This window comes from Enoplosus armatus, chromosome 8 (genome assembly GCF_043641665.1).
Source record: "Enoplosus armatus isolate fEnoArm2 chromosome 8, fEnoArm2.hap1, whole genome shotgun sequence".
NCBI lineage: Eukaryota > Metazoa > Chordata > Actinopteri > Centrarchiformes > Enoplosidae > Enoplosus > Enoplosus armatus.
Window position 1 is genome coordinate 2645090 of NC_092187.1, and position 12912 is coordinate 2658001.

At 49.0% G+C, this 12912-nt stretch overlaps 1 protein-coding gene across 1 annotated transcript in view; it reads right to left on the reverse strand.

Annotated features, from left to right (window-relative positions):
• Positions 1-12912, reverse strand: part of agrn (agrin) — a 235893-nt gene that overhangs the window by 32358 nt on the left and 190623 nt on the right. Inside the window, exons 16-20 of the mRNA XM_070910328.1 lie at positions 12329-12472; positions 10754-10878; positions 10527-10632; positions 5768-6193; positions 3345-3470 (exon numbers count right to left, since the gene is read on the reverse strand). Of these exons, the coding sequence (XP_070766429.1) occupies positions 3345-3470; positions 5768-6193; positions 10527-10632; positions 10754-10878; positions 12329-12472 (927 nt within the window). The remainder of the gene's footprint in view (positions 1-3344; positions 3471-5767; positions 6194-10526; positions 10633-10753; positions 10879-12328; positions 12473-12912) is intronic.

Below are 12912 nucleotides of genomic sequence, written 5' to 3' on the forward strand. Positions count from 1 at the left end.
TTCTTCAGCAGAGAGAGAGAGAGAGAGAGAGAGAGAGAGAGAGAGAGAGACCTTGGGGGTTATGTTGTCCAACATTTATCAACTCTCTGCACGGTTTCTTAGCACTGCCGCCCGACAGGAGAGGGCCTGAAATAAAGCTGAAAGTGGAGGGGATTGGTGTGTTTGTGTGAGGTGAAGAGCGGAGGAGCGCGCACAGGCGCTGATGCTGCGCTTCCACGCCGCTCGTAATCAGCAGAACAAATTGCCCAAATCAATCACGGCTGCCCCCGCTTGAGCAACGCCAGGGAGAACGGGGAAGAGCACTTGTATGATTATCGTGAAAGATAGCTGTAATTGTCTCTTTAATGCCGCCAGACCGGCGACTGACACAGCCTAGTAAAAAACTGCGCGAAAAGGGACAGCGGACGCCGCCGACGCGTCCGTCTCCCCTCGGCTTTGCGGTGCTTTAGCGGGCAGCGCGCATTTATTCGGATGTGACGGCAGCCATAAAACAGAGGCGAACGGGGGCGAGGTTTGGCCAATAAGACAAAAGGGGGCAGAAAGAACGAGAGGGGACGGCGAGAGAGATCTGACTTTTAATCTGCAAAGAAGACAAACATCAGAGAGGGTGATTTTCCGGCCCACTGCCGTGACGAACGTTGAGAGAGGAAGAAAGAGAGTGATGAAAGGAGGGACTGAGCCATTTGGCTATCAGATACCAGTGAAGTGTAAAATGTAATGGATTTGTCAGACTTCCACTGGCATATGGAAGAGTTTACAGTAGCTGGAGCTTAGCGTGCCATTAACTTTCACATGAGCCTTTGCTGGTCATTATCTTTGATGTCATAGGAATGGGATTGCCTTGTTTAAATGTAACATATGGAGGGCCTGCAGGGATATTTTTTTTCTGAACAGCACATTAGGCTCAGGAACCGATGTTGACACTGAAAGCCTTTTTTGGCCCCAAAGTTGTCAGGGGGAGATATCTCAATAAATCCAAATCCGCACGGTTGAACACAACGACAGGTGAGTGATAAAATTCATTTTTTTTTTAGTTATTTGAGCGAACCGAACCTTTAATACATTCTCAACCGAGGTCTGACATCCACTGTGACGCTTTACAGCAGGACTCAAAAGGGGTTTCTAGGTTCTCTTCGCGCGCGTGAACGCGTGGACTTACACTCAACCCTGAGCCACGTCACCATTTGACGTCTCAATGAAATGGCGAATGCTGGAGCAGCAAACAATTAGTCCTTGTCGCTTTGACACAGCCGGGCGCGCATCAATAAACTGAACGGCGACAGTGAGCTGGCGGCCGATGGGTATTTGAGCATGAGGGACGTGTCATTTCACTTCTAATGAGTGGAAGATCGGCTAAGCCCCTCTCAGGAGAAAAAAAGATCCGGCGTATCGATCGGGCCTACCGCGCTGCCTGCTTTTATAGGTAACACTTGAGCTGATTGAAGTATTGATCGCCGGGGCGCCGTCATTGTTGGCTGAGATAAATATTTACAGGCTTTTTCGGATTTGTTACAACTGTCGTGCGCATCTGTTACAGCTAAAAAACCTGTTACAGGTGTCTATATAGCACATGCTTCTATAGTCGTCTGGATTTGGGGCCAAAAGGTCATCAGATCCAGCCCTCAACAGATGTGGCGTTCCATGTTTCATCTCGGTTTGGCTGTAATTTCTGTGTGACAGAAATAAATGGCAGAACGCTGTGGAAGGAGGTGGCCTCACATCATGTTGTTGATCGTGCGGCAGTGAACTCTGCTGGTTTACTGGAAGGCTTTGGGACCTTCAACATGCCAGCAAATGCAACTCTATGCACTAATTTGGGTCCTCAGCTCTTTTAAGTCACGACCTGGAGCTCCCACAGGAGAATCCCCCCCTTTCACAATCAGTCAGACTAACGCCGCTGGGACAAGTCGAGAGCAGATTTCAACTGAAGGATGGAAGGAGAGAGAGATAGAGAAGCAAAGGGGAGAAAGAAGCCTTTTATCTTTATGAACCGAGTCTGGCAGAAGGCACTGATTGGTACAACAGCGCTCGTCGGCCTCTGGTAGTCTCTCGATTCTCTCCCGGCTCGACTCCAGAGAGAAATGAACTGATGCAAGACTGGATTGAGATTGACTGAGTTGAGGGAGAGAAAAGAGTGAGATATAGCTCAAGAGGGAGATACCGAACAGTGGCACTGACTGATAAAGAGAAGAATGTGTGTGTGTGTGTGTGTGTGTGTGTGTGTGTGGGGGGGGGGGGGGGGGGGGGTGAATAAAAGGAGAGGTGGGAGATTAAAAGAAATAAAAAGAAGGTGAAGGAAGACAGGAACAGACAGTAATGGTTATTTATAAACTAAGGCACAGGGGCCGTAAAATATGATGCTGTCTCTTGTATCAAACCAAACTTCATTCAAAATTCTGGAGAAATACGAGAGAAAATGAAACTCACTGGGGATCAAGCAGGATACAGCTAATACCAGAGTCAGACTGTCAAGTGCTGTCAAATTCATAAACATGGATTGCTGAGGTCAGACTTCCCGTTTCACTGTTTGTGTATTCTTTTTTTTTTTTTATTCTTATTCCTTGCCACCTGCCAATACGATTTACATTTACATATGAGGGCGGTGATTCATGAAGGCACCGCTGCAGAAAAAAAAGAAAAGAAAACCCCCCACCTGTTCATCTGGTTGTTTAAGGCAGATGGCACAATATCACTATTCCAGAAGTAAACATTAAATATGAAAAAAAAACGTTGTGTTGATTCTCAATAAAACAACAAATTAACGTTGTAAATTGAAGACAGGAGAAAATAAGTTAGATACCTCTCTCTTGTCTGCACATTAAGAACGGAGCTGGGAGACGATTACTTTAGCTTAGCATAAAGACTGGAAGCAGGTGGAAAATGACATACATATACCGATACAAAGCTACAAATTGCTGTATTTACATTTCTGTTTGTGTGCAGGTTAATCTCAGAGACAAGGAGTTTTAGAGGCCTTGGTAGGTTCCAGCCTTTATGCTAAGCTAAGCTAATCTCAAGCTCCAGCTCCACGCAGGCATGAAAGTGGCATTGATCTTCTCATGTAGCTCTCGGAAAGATTTTTTTTTTTGCAACGCTAACAAGGTACTTGTTGTTTAAATTTGTTAAAATGACACAAGGTTTAGTGCTGTAGTGGATACTCATTCACTGTTATCTTACAATGTGGATTTTAAACCTCCCAGGAACATGTTTCACTTTTTTCAAACAGAGAAATGAAAGAAAAACCTCTCCTCTCTCATCGTATCTTACAGACAACAGCACAGGAGAGGAGGAACAGGGTAATATTCGGGTGATTACAGGGTAGAACAGGTCGTTTTTTGACTTACAGGGGCAGTTGGCGCCCTCTGGAGTGCCGGACGGCGTCTTGCCATCGGGGCAGCAGCCGAACTCGGTGTTGTCACAGGACGACCTGTCCTCAGCCGCGGGTACAGTGGTGCTTGCCACCGTGGGACCTGGGGGTGATACACAGGGGCTCATAATAATTCATGAAGCTTCAGAAAATTCATAAATTCAAGGCAGCTTATCTCAGAGACCCAGAGTAGAGCTATTTTTCTGAAAGACTTTTGAGGCTCTGTGGACGGGTAATGTTTCTAAGATCAAAACCTACAAAATCTTTTGATTTTTCACGACTTGCTCTCGCGTCTGCAGATGGGGGTGTGCTTTTTTCAGTCCGCTGACCTGTGATTGGACGCTAATAGAGGCATCTGTCAGGAGTGATTATATGGCATTTTCATGGGAATTTTACACCTGGAACTCATTTTGTCAGGCAGGGAACACATAATGGGCACTGTTGCCAGTCATGTCACACACTGAACGCTTTAAGTGATGAGGGGATGCGATAACGGCTCACTGCTGATTGGCTGACAAGGCTTCCCGGGAGAGAAAAAAAAAACCATACCGTCGTGTTTGCGTTACGGTCGCTGTATATCTGGTTATCTTGGGACATAAAAGACATAAAGTGGCTGGGCTTTCTCTCTCTGAAGAATGGGAGTGTGTAACAGCAGCGCAGCTCTGTCCTCTGTAATGATGGTGCTGGTGGAGGGGGTATCTTGGTCGAAGCGACGCAGTTTATGGCCGCACAGAGATTAGAAATAATCGCACAGGCAAACAGCTAGCGGCTAAACAAGTCGTAAAGACGTCAGAGGCGAGGGACGTCCAGCTCAAGGACTCGCGGTCAAAAGAGAAGGAGGGGCGGCTGGAGGAGGGGGGGGGGGGGGGGCTGGGGTTTATAGGGCATCTGTTGGCGTGTGGTCTGCAGATTTACAGATGCTGTGCTGATGAGGAGAGCGCTGGTAGGGGAAAGAGGACAGTGCACAACAGCAAGGGGACGCTGCATGACTCCAGTGGGAGCCATGAAAGCTGTCAAATAAATACACACACACACACACATTGACACACACACACACACACACACACACACTCGGCCAAAGATAAAGATTGCAACAGAGCGCGGATACAAAAACACGTACAAGCGCTCACCTCTGACCCGCTCACATTTATATACTCAAACAGTGATATGTGCACTTGGAATTGGACACAGTCAGTGACATGAGGCAGAGGGAGATAAGACTAACACACACACACACACACACACACACACACACACACACAAAACACAGATACCTACGCACGAGCACACTTCACAAACACACACATTATAATTATGAAGAAACATAGTAATAGTAATTTAGTAATTCATTCCAATCTGCACTGTACAATCTCCTAATCTGCTCACACTTTCACACTCACAGGTTGATGCCGGTGCTTCAGCAAGCGCACACAGGCATGCTTGGGTTCACACTCATTCACACACACACACACGTACACACACATAAACACACACACAGCCACAAGACACCGGGTCTCCTTGGCAGACAGGCTACATGCTCCTCACGTCACTGAGCACTCTGGTCAGCCTCTGACAAGAGAATAAATCTGAGACTGGGGGGGTGGGGGGGGAGGAGGAGGAGGAGGAGGAAGAGCTGAGGAAGAGCACATTGGGGCCACGCTGTTCCATCAATTCTATCCCGTTACTGCAAGCTGTCAGGCGAGGTGGATGGATGGATGGAAAACAACAACAGAAAAAAATAAGAAACGGTCTGATTGAAAGTCTCAGTCATCCCTCGTTGTCCAAGCAGAGGCCCAGAAACCGCAGCCCGCTGTTACAGTCAGGAGGGCATGTCGAGAGAGATTTGAGACTAGTCATGTGACAAGGTACGGAGCCCTCCACACACACACTCACACCTCAACCTCCCAGCCACATCAGCCTGTCAAGTCAGGCTCCAGAGATCCCCAGATGCGGGCCAACAGTTTCATCCGGCCTGCCGAGAGTGTATTTTACAGAGCCTTGGGTTTGTTTTGCCGGCTGTTGAGAGCGAGCGCGCCGGTGGAATGGTAAGAAAAGAGCATGGGTGATGTGGCAACAGTGAACCGTGCAAATACATTCCTTTCTGTCTGAAATTGAGATATGCATCTTCTGTAAGTGGAAATGACACTCAACGGCATCCGTTCACAAAGACTTCTCTTCCCCGCCTGCCTGGCTTTGACATTTGTCTCCTCAAAAACAATTTGCATACAAATACGTAAACGTGTGCTGATGTTAATGTAACTGTCTATTAACAGACGATGGCATGAATGCGTTATGATGTCAGCTAAGAGACTATGAGTTTGTCCAACCCCTTTTTGAAAAAAAATACCCAAATACCCCTCAAAGCATTATGGGAAATGAAGTGAAAGAGCAGGGATTTACCGACAGGCTCCTCTGCCCCACTGGCCTCCGTTGGGATGCCGCTACCTGCTTCCTCTTCCTGCTCCTCCTCTTCTTCGGTCTGGTCGTCCCCGCTCGGCTCCCCACTGCCCGAGCCCTCGAAGGAGGTTGCAGCGGCGGAGGGGGCAGGGCTGCTACGAGAGGAGGAGGCGGTGGACTGCGGCGGCTGAGGCTGGGTGTGGATGGGGTGGCGGTGGTTTGCTCGTGCGCGGTTGTGGGTGAAGGTGGAAAAGGGGGTGGTGGCCGGGGGCCGCTCAGTGGTCTCGGTCTCGGCCGTCCTTGGAGGCGGGATGGCCCACACCATGTTGGGGGGGAGGGGGGCGGTGGTGATGGTGGCGGCAGCGGTTGAGCTGGGGGTGGTGGCGGGGGGGTTGGGGGTGGGTCGGTCTGCCGGCTCAGAGATGGTTTCTGGTGGAGGGAAGGGCAGGAAGCAAGGAATGGATGAATGACTGAGCAGAGATGAAAATGTTTGATTTTGCTTCACCTAACTCCATAACAAGCTCTAAAATCACACCAAAGGAAATAAAAAACATCATTAGCCAACAAAGCATAACAAAGCCACTTAATCATTATTACAACCTACTGTTGACAGTAACTTTTTACCTCTGCATTTACTAAATGATTATGTGCTTTTTAATCTTCTAACCCCTCTCCCTGATGCTCAACAATGTCATTATGAAATTGCATTAAAAAAGAACACACGCAGGCTCCCATTAGTAAAAGCAACTTCTGATTAACGACCCTGCAATGGATGAGATGTCAGGAATCTTTATCTGACAAACCTTAAGTAATGAAAGTGCATCCATATGCAGCGTGAATATGGAATATGCCAACAGATGACATACTGCATTCGGAGTTATGTGCACCGCAGTGTGTTTCGCCCGCAGAGCTATGAGTTATGCTGTCCAGACAGGGTTAAGCCGCTCCAGTTGGTGTCAATGTATAGCGCCTAGTGCGTTTGTGCTTGTACACGTACGGCATGCTTTTTGTGTGCACAATACGCACGTTTGTGTGTTGCGTGCATGTTGTGCCAATGCCTATGAATTATACATCCATATTCAAATGCTCCCCTCCAGTAGCAAAGCTTTAATCACCAACAGCCAGTGCCTCCGGTGATGAATGATTGATAGAAATGGGGCGAAAAAAGCCGGCTTTGACTCTGGCTTCAAAGACGGCAGACTGCTGCTCGCAGAGAAGCGCGAGCATCCGTCAACGCCGCCACAAACACACTGCTGTCAACAGACGCACACAAACATGGAAAACACACACGGCACAAGGACTCGCTCCAAACGAGGGAAGAGAGAAGGGGGCTCTCTGCAGAGAGACCGTCATTACCGATGCAAAAAGCTCTGGTGCAAAAGGACAAACTGTCTGTGATAAAAGAACGATAAATAGGACAAAAACTCCTGAGGGGGAGAAGTGAGCTGGCAGGGAGATGCTACGTCAGTGAGCACTTCAGATTTAGCCGAGGCAAGCAGGCGTGACAATACTGTCCTTCTTCCTTTACTTCTTTGCGCCCCTCGAGTATAGACGTGTGTTAGTGAGTGGGTGAAATGGTGATTTAAAAAAAAAACCCTATACCGTAGATTTGCGCCTCATTAGGATTCGCCTAACATTATGATTAGGACTTAATTACACTGCTATAATCGCCTATTTGATCGGCAATTATTCATCGAGGTGTGAAATGTGATACCTACTGAGACGGCAGAAAGCCCGGGAGACGCACGTTGTGTCGGCTTAAAGCTCGGGGGATATTTGTACGGGGAGAGATTTCGGAGTGGGGTGCACAGAGAGCAGCGATGCTATCACCAAGTATGGTGGCGATGCATTGCCTTTCCTCTTGGCTACACCTGTCAGTCAGGTGCCAAGCTTAGCGTCAGGCGGCTCGCTCCCTGGGAAGTGCTTAATGTTTGTTTGGGTGTGCGCGCATGTCTCGAGCAGCGAGTTCCGTGACACGGGACAAGGAAAAGAAAAGAACACACGTCTGAAGGAGGACAGAAGGGCTGACAGCACAGTCTGTTCAGCTGATGCCTCTCTTAATCAGGTTAACAGTCCATTTGCCTCCCCCCCCCCCCCCCACCCGTTTTCCTCTCAGTGGAGCAATGGACGGTTATGTCACAGGAAGAAGAGGGGGGGGGAAAAAAATCATTGTCATCTTGGCTTGTCGCAGCTGAGTAGTCACTGTTGAAAGGTGGTTATTAAGTTTGTTTGTGGTGTCAGCGAGGAGGAGGAGGAGGAGGAGGAGGAATCTGGATACAGAAGACCGGAGGGGGAAAGACAAGGGAACCGCAGAGCCAAGAAGGAGAAAATGATAGGGACAAATGCCTACAGAAAAGGGTTTAAATCAGCGAGAAAAGAGCAGGTTAACAAAGCTAGCAGTGGGAGAACATGGCAAGGCAAACAGCGGGAACAGAATGACGGACTGAATAATGAGAGAAAATCGCAGGACATGGGGGCGAGATGGCGAAGGCAACAGAACCCTAACACGCAGGCGGAGGGCTGCCTGTGCCATATGCTGTGCCATTCGTTGCCAATTTGCAGCAAACCTACAGGTGATAACACCATATGGGAGAGGCAGGTCATTGCCAACTTGGTGACCATCCCCCCCCACCCCCCCCCCCCCGGTGCCAGAATTTGCTCATCGGTCTAAATGCCCTCCCTCTGCTGCTTGGTAGAGTAGCTCTTGCATTTTCTTTGCTGGGTTTCTCAGATATTGCTTCATCTTTTGCTGAGACACAGCAAAAAAAAAAAACGACAAAAAAGCTCCTCCCTATACTCCGTGGCTGCGCTGGCTTTTTTTCAGCTTGGAGACTTCAGAGAGAGAGAGAGCTGGTAACATCACAGTTCGCTGCAAGTCCTCTGTCGCAAGCAGGAAGAGTTTGAAGAGCTTCTTCTGCATGATTGTGTATTTTTCTTAGCCACCCAATTAGTGGCAGACTGTGCAGCAGCAGCAGCAGTCACACTCTGAAGCACAATAAAAAGTTGCAACGGATCAATGATGTTGAAAAAGATCAATATTCACTCGTTGATATAAGCCCTCGACATCTTTCTCTTGTCAGACCACGTAGCAGCTTGGTGAGCATTAGCATGCCACAGCGCTTAGGCTGGAAGTCTGGAAGCACTGCGTGTAAACAGTGGGAGGGAGGGCAGGCCGGTGCTGCGGCGTGGCGAGGGGTGGAGGCAGAGCAAATGCTAATTCGCACCCAGCCACACGTGAAATGAGCTCGAGATCTAACCCCCCCGAGCCGACAGCGGCGGCGGAGCAGCTACCCGCGGTGCGACCGCATCCGGGAGAAGAAATTAAAAGATCCTCTGTGGCTGTCGGTGGGCCCCAGCGCCCGCATGTCTGTTTCTCCCCCCCCGAGGGTTCGACAGAGAAAGAGTCCTCTGCGAGGCGTCTTCTCGCCTTCTGTGTGCAGCAATGCTAGGTGAGGGATTACACGCAACCCACATCTCTATTGCCAGGCAACAGAGGAATGTGAAACCAGACTGGATTTTGGCTCCTTTTGCTGGTAACCCACGGCACTGAATTTGTAAGTACCAGATGTTCAGGGACTTATCAAAGCCTTGTCGATCTCTTGCTGTGCATATTTGGATTCTTTATGTGTGTACCTGCAACTGCAATTCAACCAGACCATGTCAACAGCCTTGCCTCCTATGGATATGACCTAGTTTGGATCTGACAAAGAGCGCACAAGGGAGATGCATAAAGAGGACTCTGCTTTTTTCGGTGACACGGTATTAGGATCACCTGATCTGTGCCCACCGAGCAACAAGGTGAATGAACATTTTTCCACCTTAAAGTGCTAGACACCTGGCAGTGGCTCACGGCCAGAACCACACAGCTGGCGCTCCTCTTCCCGACCGCGCTCGCCGGCGGCGTCTCGAGAACCCCGTTGTGATGCAAGCTGGCAGTTAGTGCGACAACTTCACTGTACATGAAATCCATGGCCTTGGCGTGTGTCCCAGCGCCTATTACATCGATCCAAAACAACGTCCATCAGCATCTGGACCAAGGGCCAAGAGCTGCACCTCTTGCTCAGCACACAAGTACTCGACATCCTTCGTCATAGTGAAACAGTGCCTTGTCCCTGGCAGCAGTAAAGCTGCGAAGAGATTGACGCATTTCCCAACAGGAGGTCTTGAAGACGAAGCCAAATCCCGACAGAGGCGCGAGAAAGCAGAGAGGAAGTGTCATTGCTATCTTGCGGGATTGCAAGGTTCAGACAAATGCTACACTGTCTTTCTCTTTCTTATTCTACCTTTTCTCTCCGGTGGCGCCCGTGATTTTGCTCTCACCTGGAGGTTCATGAGCAGGAGGAGCTCAGGGCTTACTTTACCGTGCTCTATGTACCCACTGAAATTGACAAAACATTTGCTGTCACAATCACGGAGCTTGAGAAAACAAAAACAATGAAAAGCGGAAAAGCTCTCAGAGGAGAGCGCGAATACAGATTACTTTGATCTTACGCAGGAATCAGAAATGCGTCTTTTGGAATAAAATATTTGGATTCGCTTCATCGCAATTAAGTGTGATTGCCCGCGCTCTGCTATCACGTGCAGGTACTTTTCCTCGTAGACACACAATTTCAAGCGAAATTTGCATACACGTTGCTGCGAGGAGAAACAGCAGGAGGGGGATAATTTGGGCCGCGGCACCGCTCATTATCTTGTGATCGGGGGGCTGACAGTTGGCCCTCCGTGCAACGCGCGATGCATGGAGGCTTTCAACGGGGCTCACCTGTGCACTGTCCAGAGTGCTGCACTGTGATGTCCTTGTCCTGCCTACAGGCTATGGTCCTCAGCTGGCACTGGTCGGCATAGGTCACCCCGTCTGAGCCGCACACCTGCTCCACAGTGACAGAGATGGAGAGAGGGGAGATGGGAACACATGTTCACTCCCTGCGGGCCCGCTGAAACAACATCTCTCTGTTCATCCTGTGTCGCGAACTACTTTGAAAGACCCACCTTGGTTTTATTTTTCTCATCGCAGTCAGGCGAAGGGCACTCGCAGTGAGCTTGGCCGCTCACCTCGATGCACGAAGCTCCAAAGCTGCACACTAACTCGTCACATGAAGCTGGGGCCTCGGGACCTGGGGAATAAAATGGGTTTGTGTTGTGGTGGTGTTTGCATGCATATTCAACGTCAAACTTTCACAATTACAGAACTTCTTCCTTACATATATTAAGTAAGCGAAGGTTCTGCCTGTTAAAAAGTCTCAAAACATAAATATGAAGAGTAATCAAACAAAAACAAATGCTTTTTGAGCCCTTAAACGCCCCTTAAAAAAAGTAATAGCTTACTCCACTTTTTTGTATTTGGGAAAAAAAACATGTATTGATCCCCCAGCTAGTAGAAGTTGGTACCCCCTCTCTGTGTCATCCAGTTAGTGAAGAAGAGTCCAGTCTTTAGTGTTAGTACGTAAAACGGCGGTTACAATTTCAAACCCAGGAGAGGTTGTCCAGCACGTTTTAACCCCCCAAAAACAGCATGTATAGACTTTGGGACAGTGTTTGCACTCGTGTTAGTAACTAGGGTGCTACTGAACTAGCCACCGACACCTCTTCACCGTAAGTGATCTGTTTTTAGCCCCTTTACAGCCACACTACAGCAGCAGTAATGCAATCATAAAATTGTCGAGTTCCCTGTACGTCACACAGTGTGAATCAGTCATAATTTCGTAGGCCACAGCATTTTCCCTAAACAGCCTTACTGCGGTAAAAGAGTTGTGTAAAGGTGTGTACTCAGGATATTTTTTTTCCCCTGCACAGATCTCTCCCGGAGCTGTCCTAAGGAGTGTTTGAAGCCTTGAAGTTGCCGCAGCAGGAGCTGCAGCCGGGGGAGCCCACCAGTCCACCTGCCAGGCTGCAAGTGTGGGGCCTTTGCACTGTTGCGGCATCACAGAGGCTTAGAGGACCCCCCACCCCTTGGCTTCTGCTTTCATGTGCTACCAGTTCTCAGTAACTTGTCTTTTCATCTGGCAGGGTGCGCGGCGGAGTGCCCCACCACTGTGCTGGGACCGCCGGCTTCATTAAGCGTTTGACTTCCAGTCGATATCTGATGGTGCATCTTAATCAAGGAGCTGCAGGCCCCCACAGCAAGAACTAACCTTTCCTTCAACCGGCTTTTCAGCTCGTGCAATCGCTGGGGCTATTTTCATTATAAATCGATGTAATCAATAGTCCTTATCCAGAAGTGTAAACACACACACTCAAGTATTGTGAGTCATCCGAAAATGGAGCGTGGTGATGAAAATAAAATATCAACGGGCGATGTGTCACGCACATGTCATTTGTACACTCCAGTATTTTCCTAATCTCTATCGATTAACTGCCCCGCTGCCGCTTCCTTCCTGCGCCAACAAACCAGATGGATGCGAAAAGCAGACAGAGGAAGAGCGAGCGGCTACGAGGCTGACCCGCGGATCAGACGAGTTACACAGAAACATTTAAGACCGATGGGGAGACGCTGGGACAGACAAATGTGCGTTCACGTGGTTTATTACTGCCCCACCGGTCAACCTCGCTACTCCGTCTTATTACCTTTGTCGCAGCCGTTCATGCCCATCTTGCTTCCATCTGGACACACGTTGCACTTCATGCCCTTCACCCCCGTCTTGCAGGAACACAGACCCGACATCTGCTCGCAGTCGTCCCGGACAGAGCCTGTGGCGTCGCAGTTACACGCTGCCGTGGAGAAGTCGAGGGGGGAAAAAAAAAAAGAAAGAGAAAGATTGATGAGAGAGAAAGCATCAATTAGGCACAGTGACAGGAAGAGGGATAATAATTGGTTCGTATAGTGAACAAAGTGCGTTTGAGGCAACCTTAGTCTCTTCACGTCTGATACATCTATGTCTTAGAGTCAAAGGGTTGGGAATAGTTCACCGAGCCTCGGGGGCCACAGAGGCAGGAAAAGGAGGAGGAGAAGGACGAGTACGTAACAAAACTCAAGAAAACAACCCCAGGGAAGAACATCAGCCCCGTCATGTTCCTGGAATCAATGATGTGTGTGTGTGTGTGTGTGTTTTTTTTTTTCCCTCCTCTCCTGCTGAACCTGGTATTGGTGTGCAGGGCGCTGTCTGCTTGCTGTGGGCAAACCTTGTTAAGGTCAGGCCACGGGTGAGGCA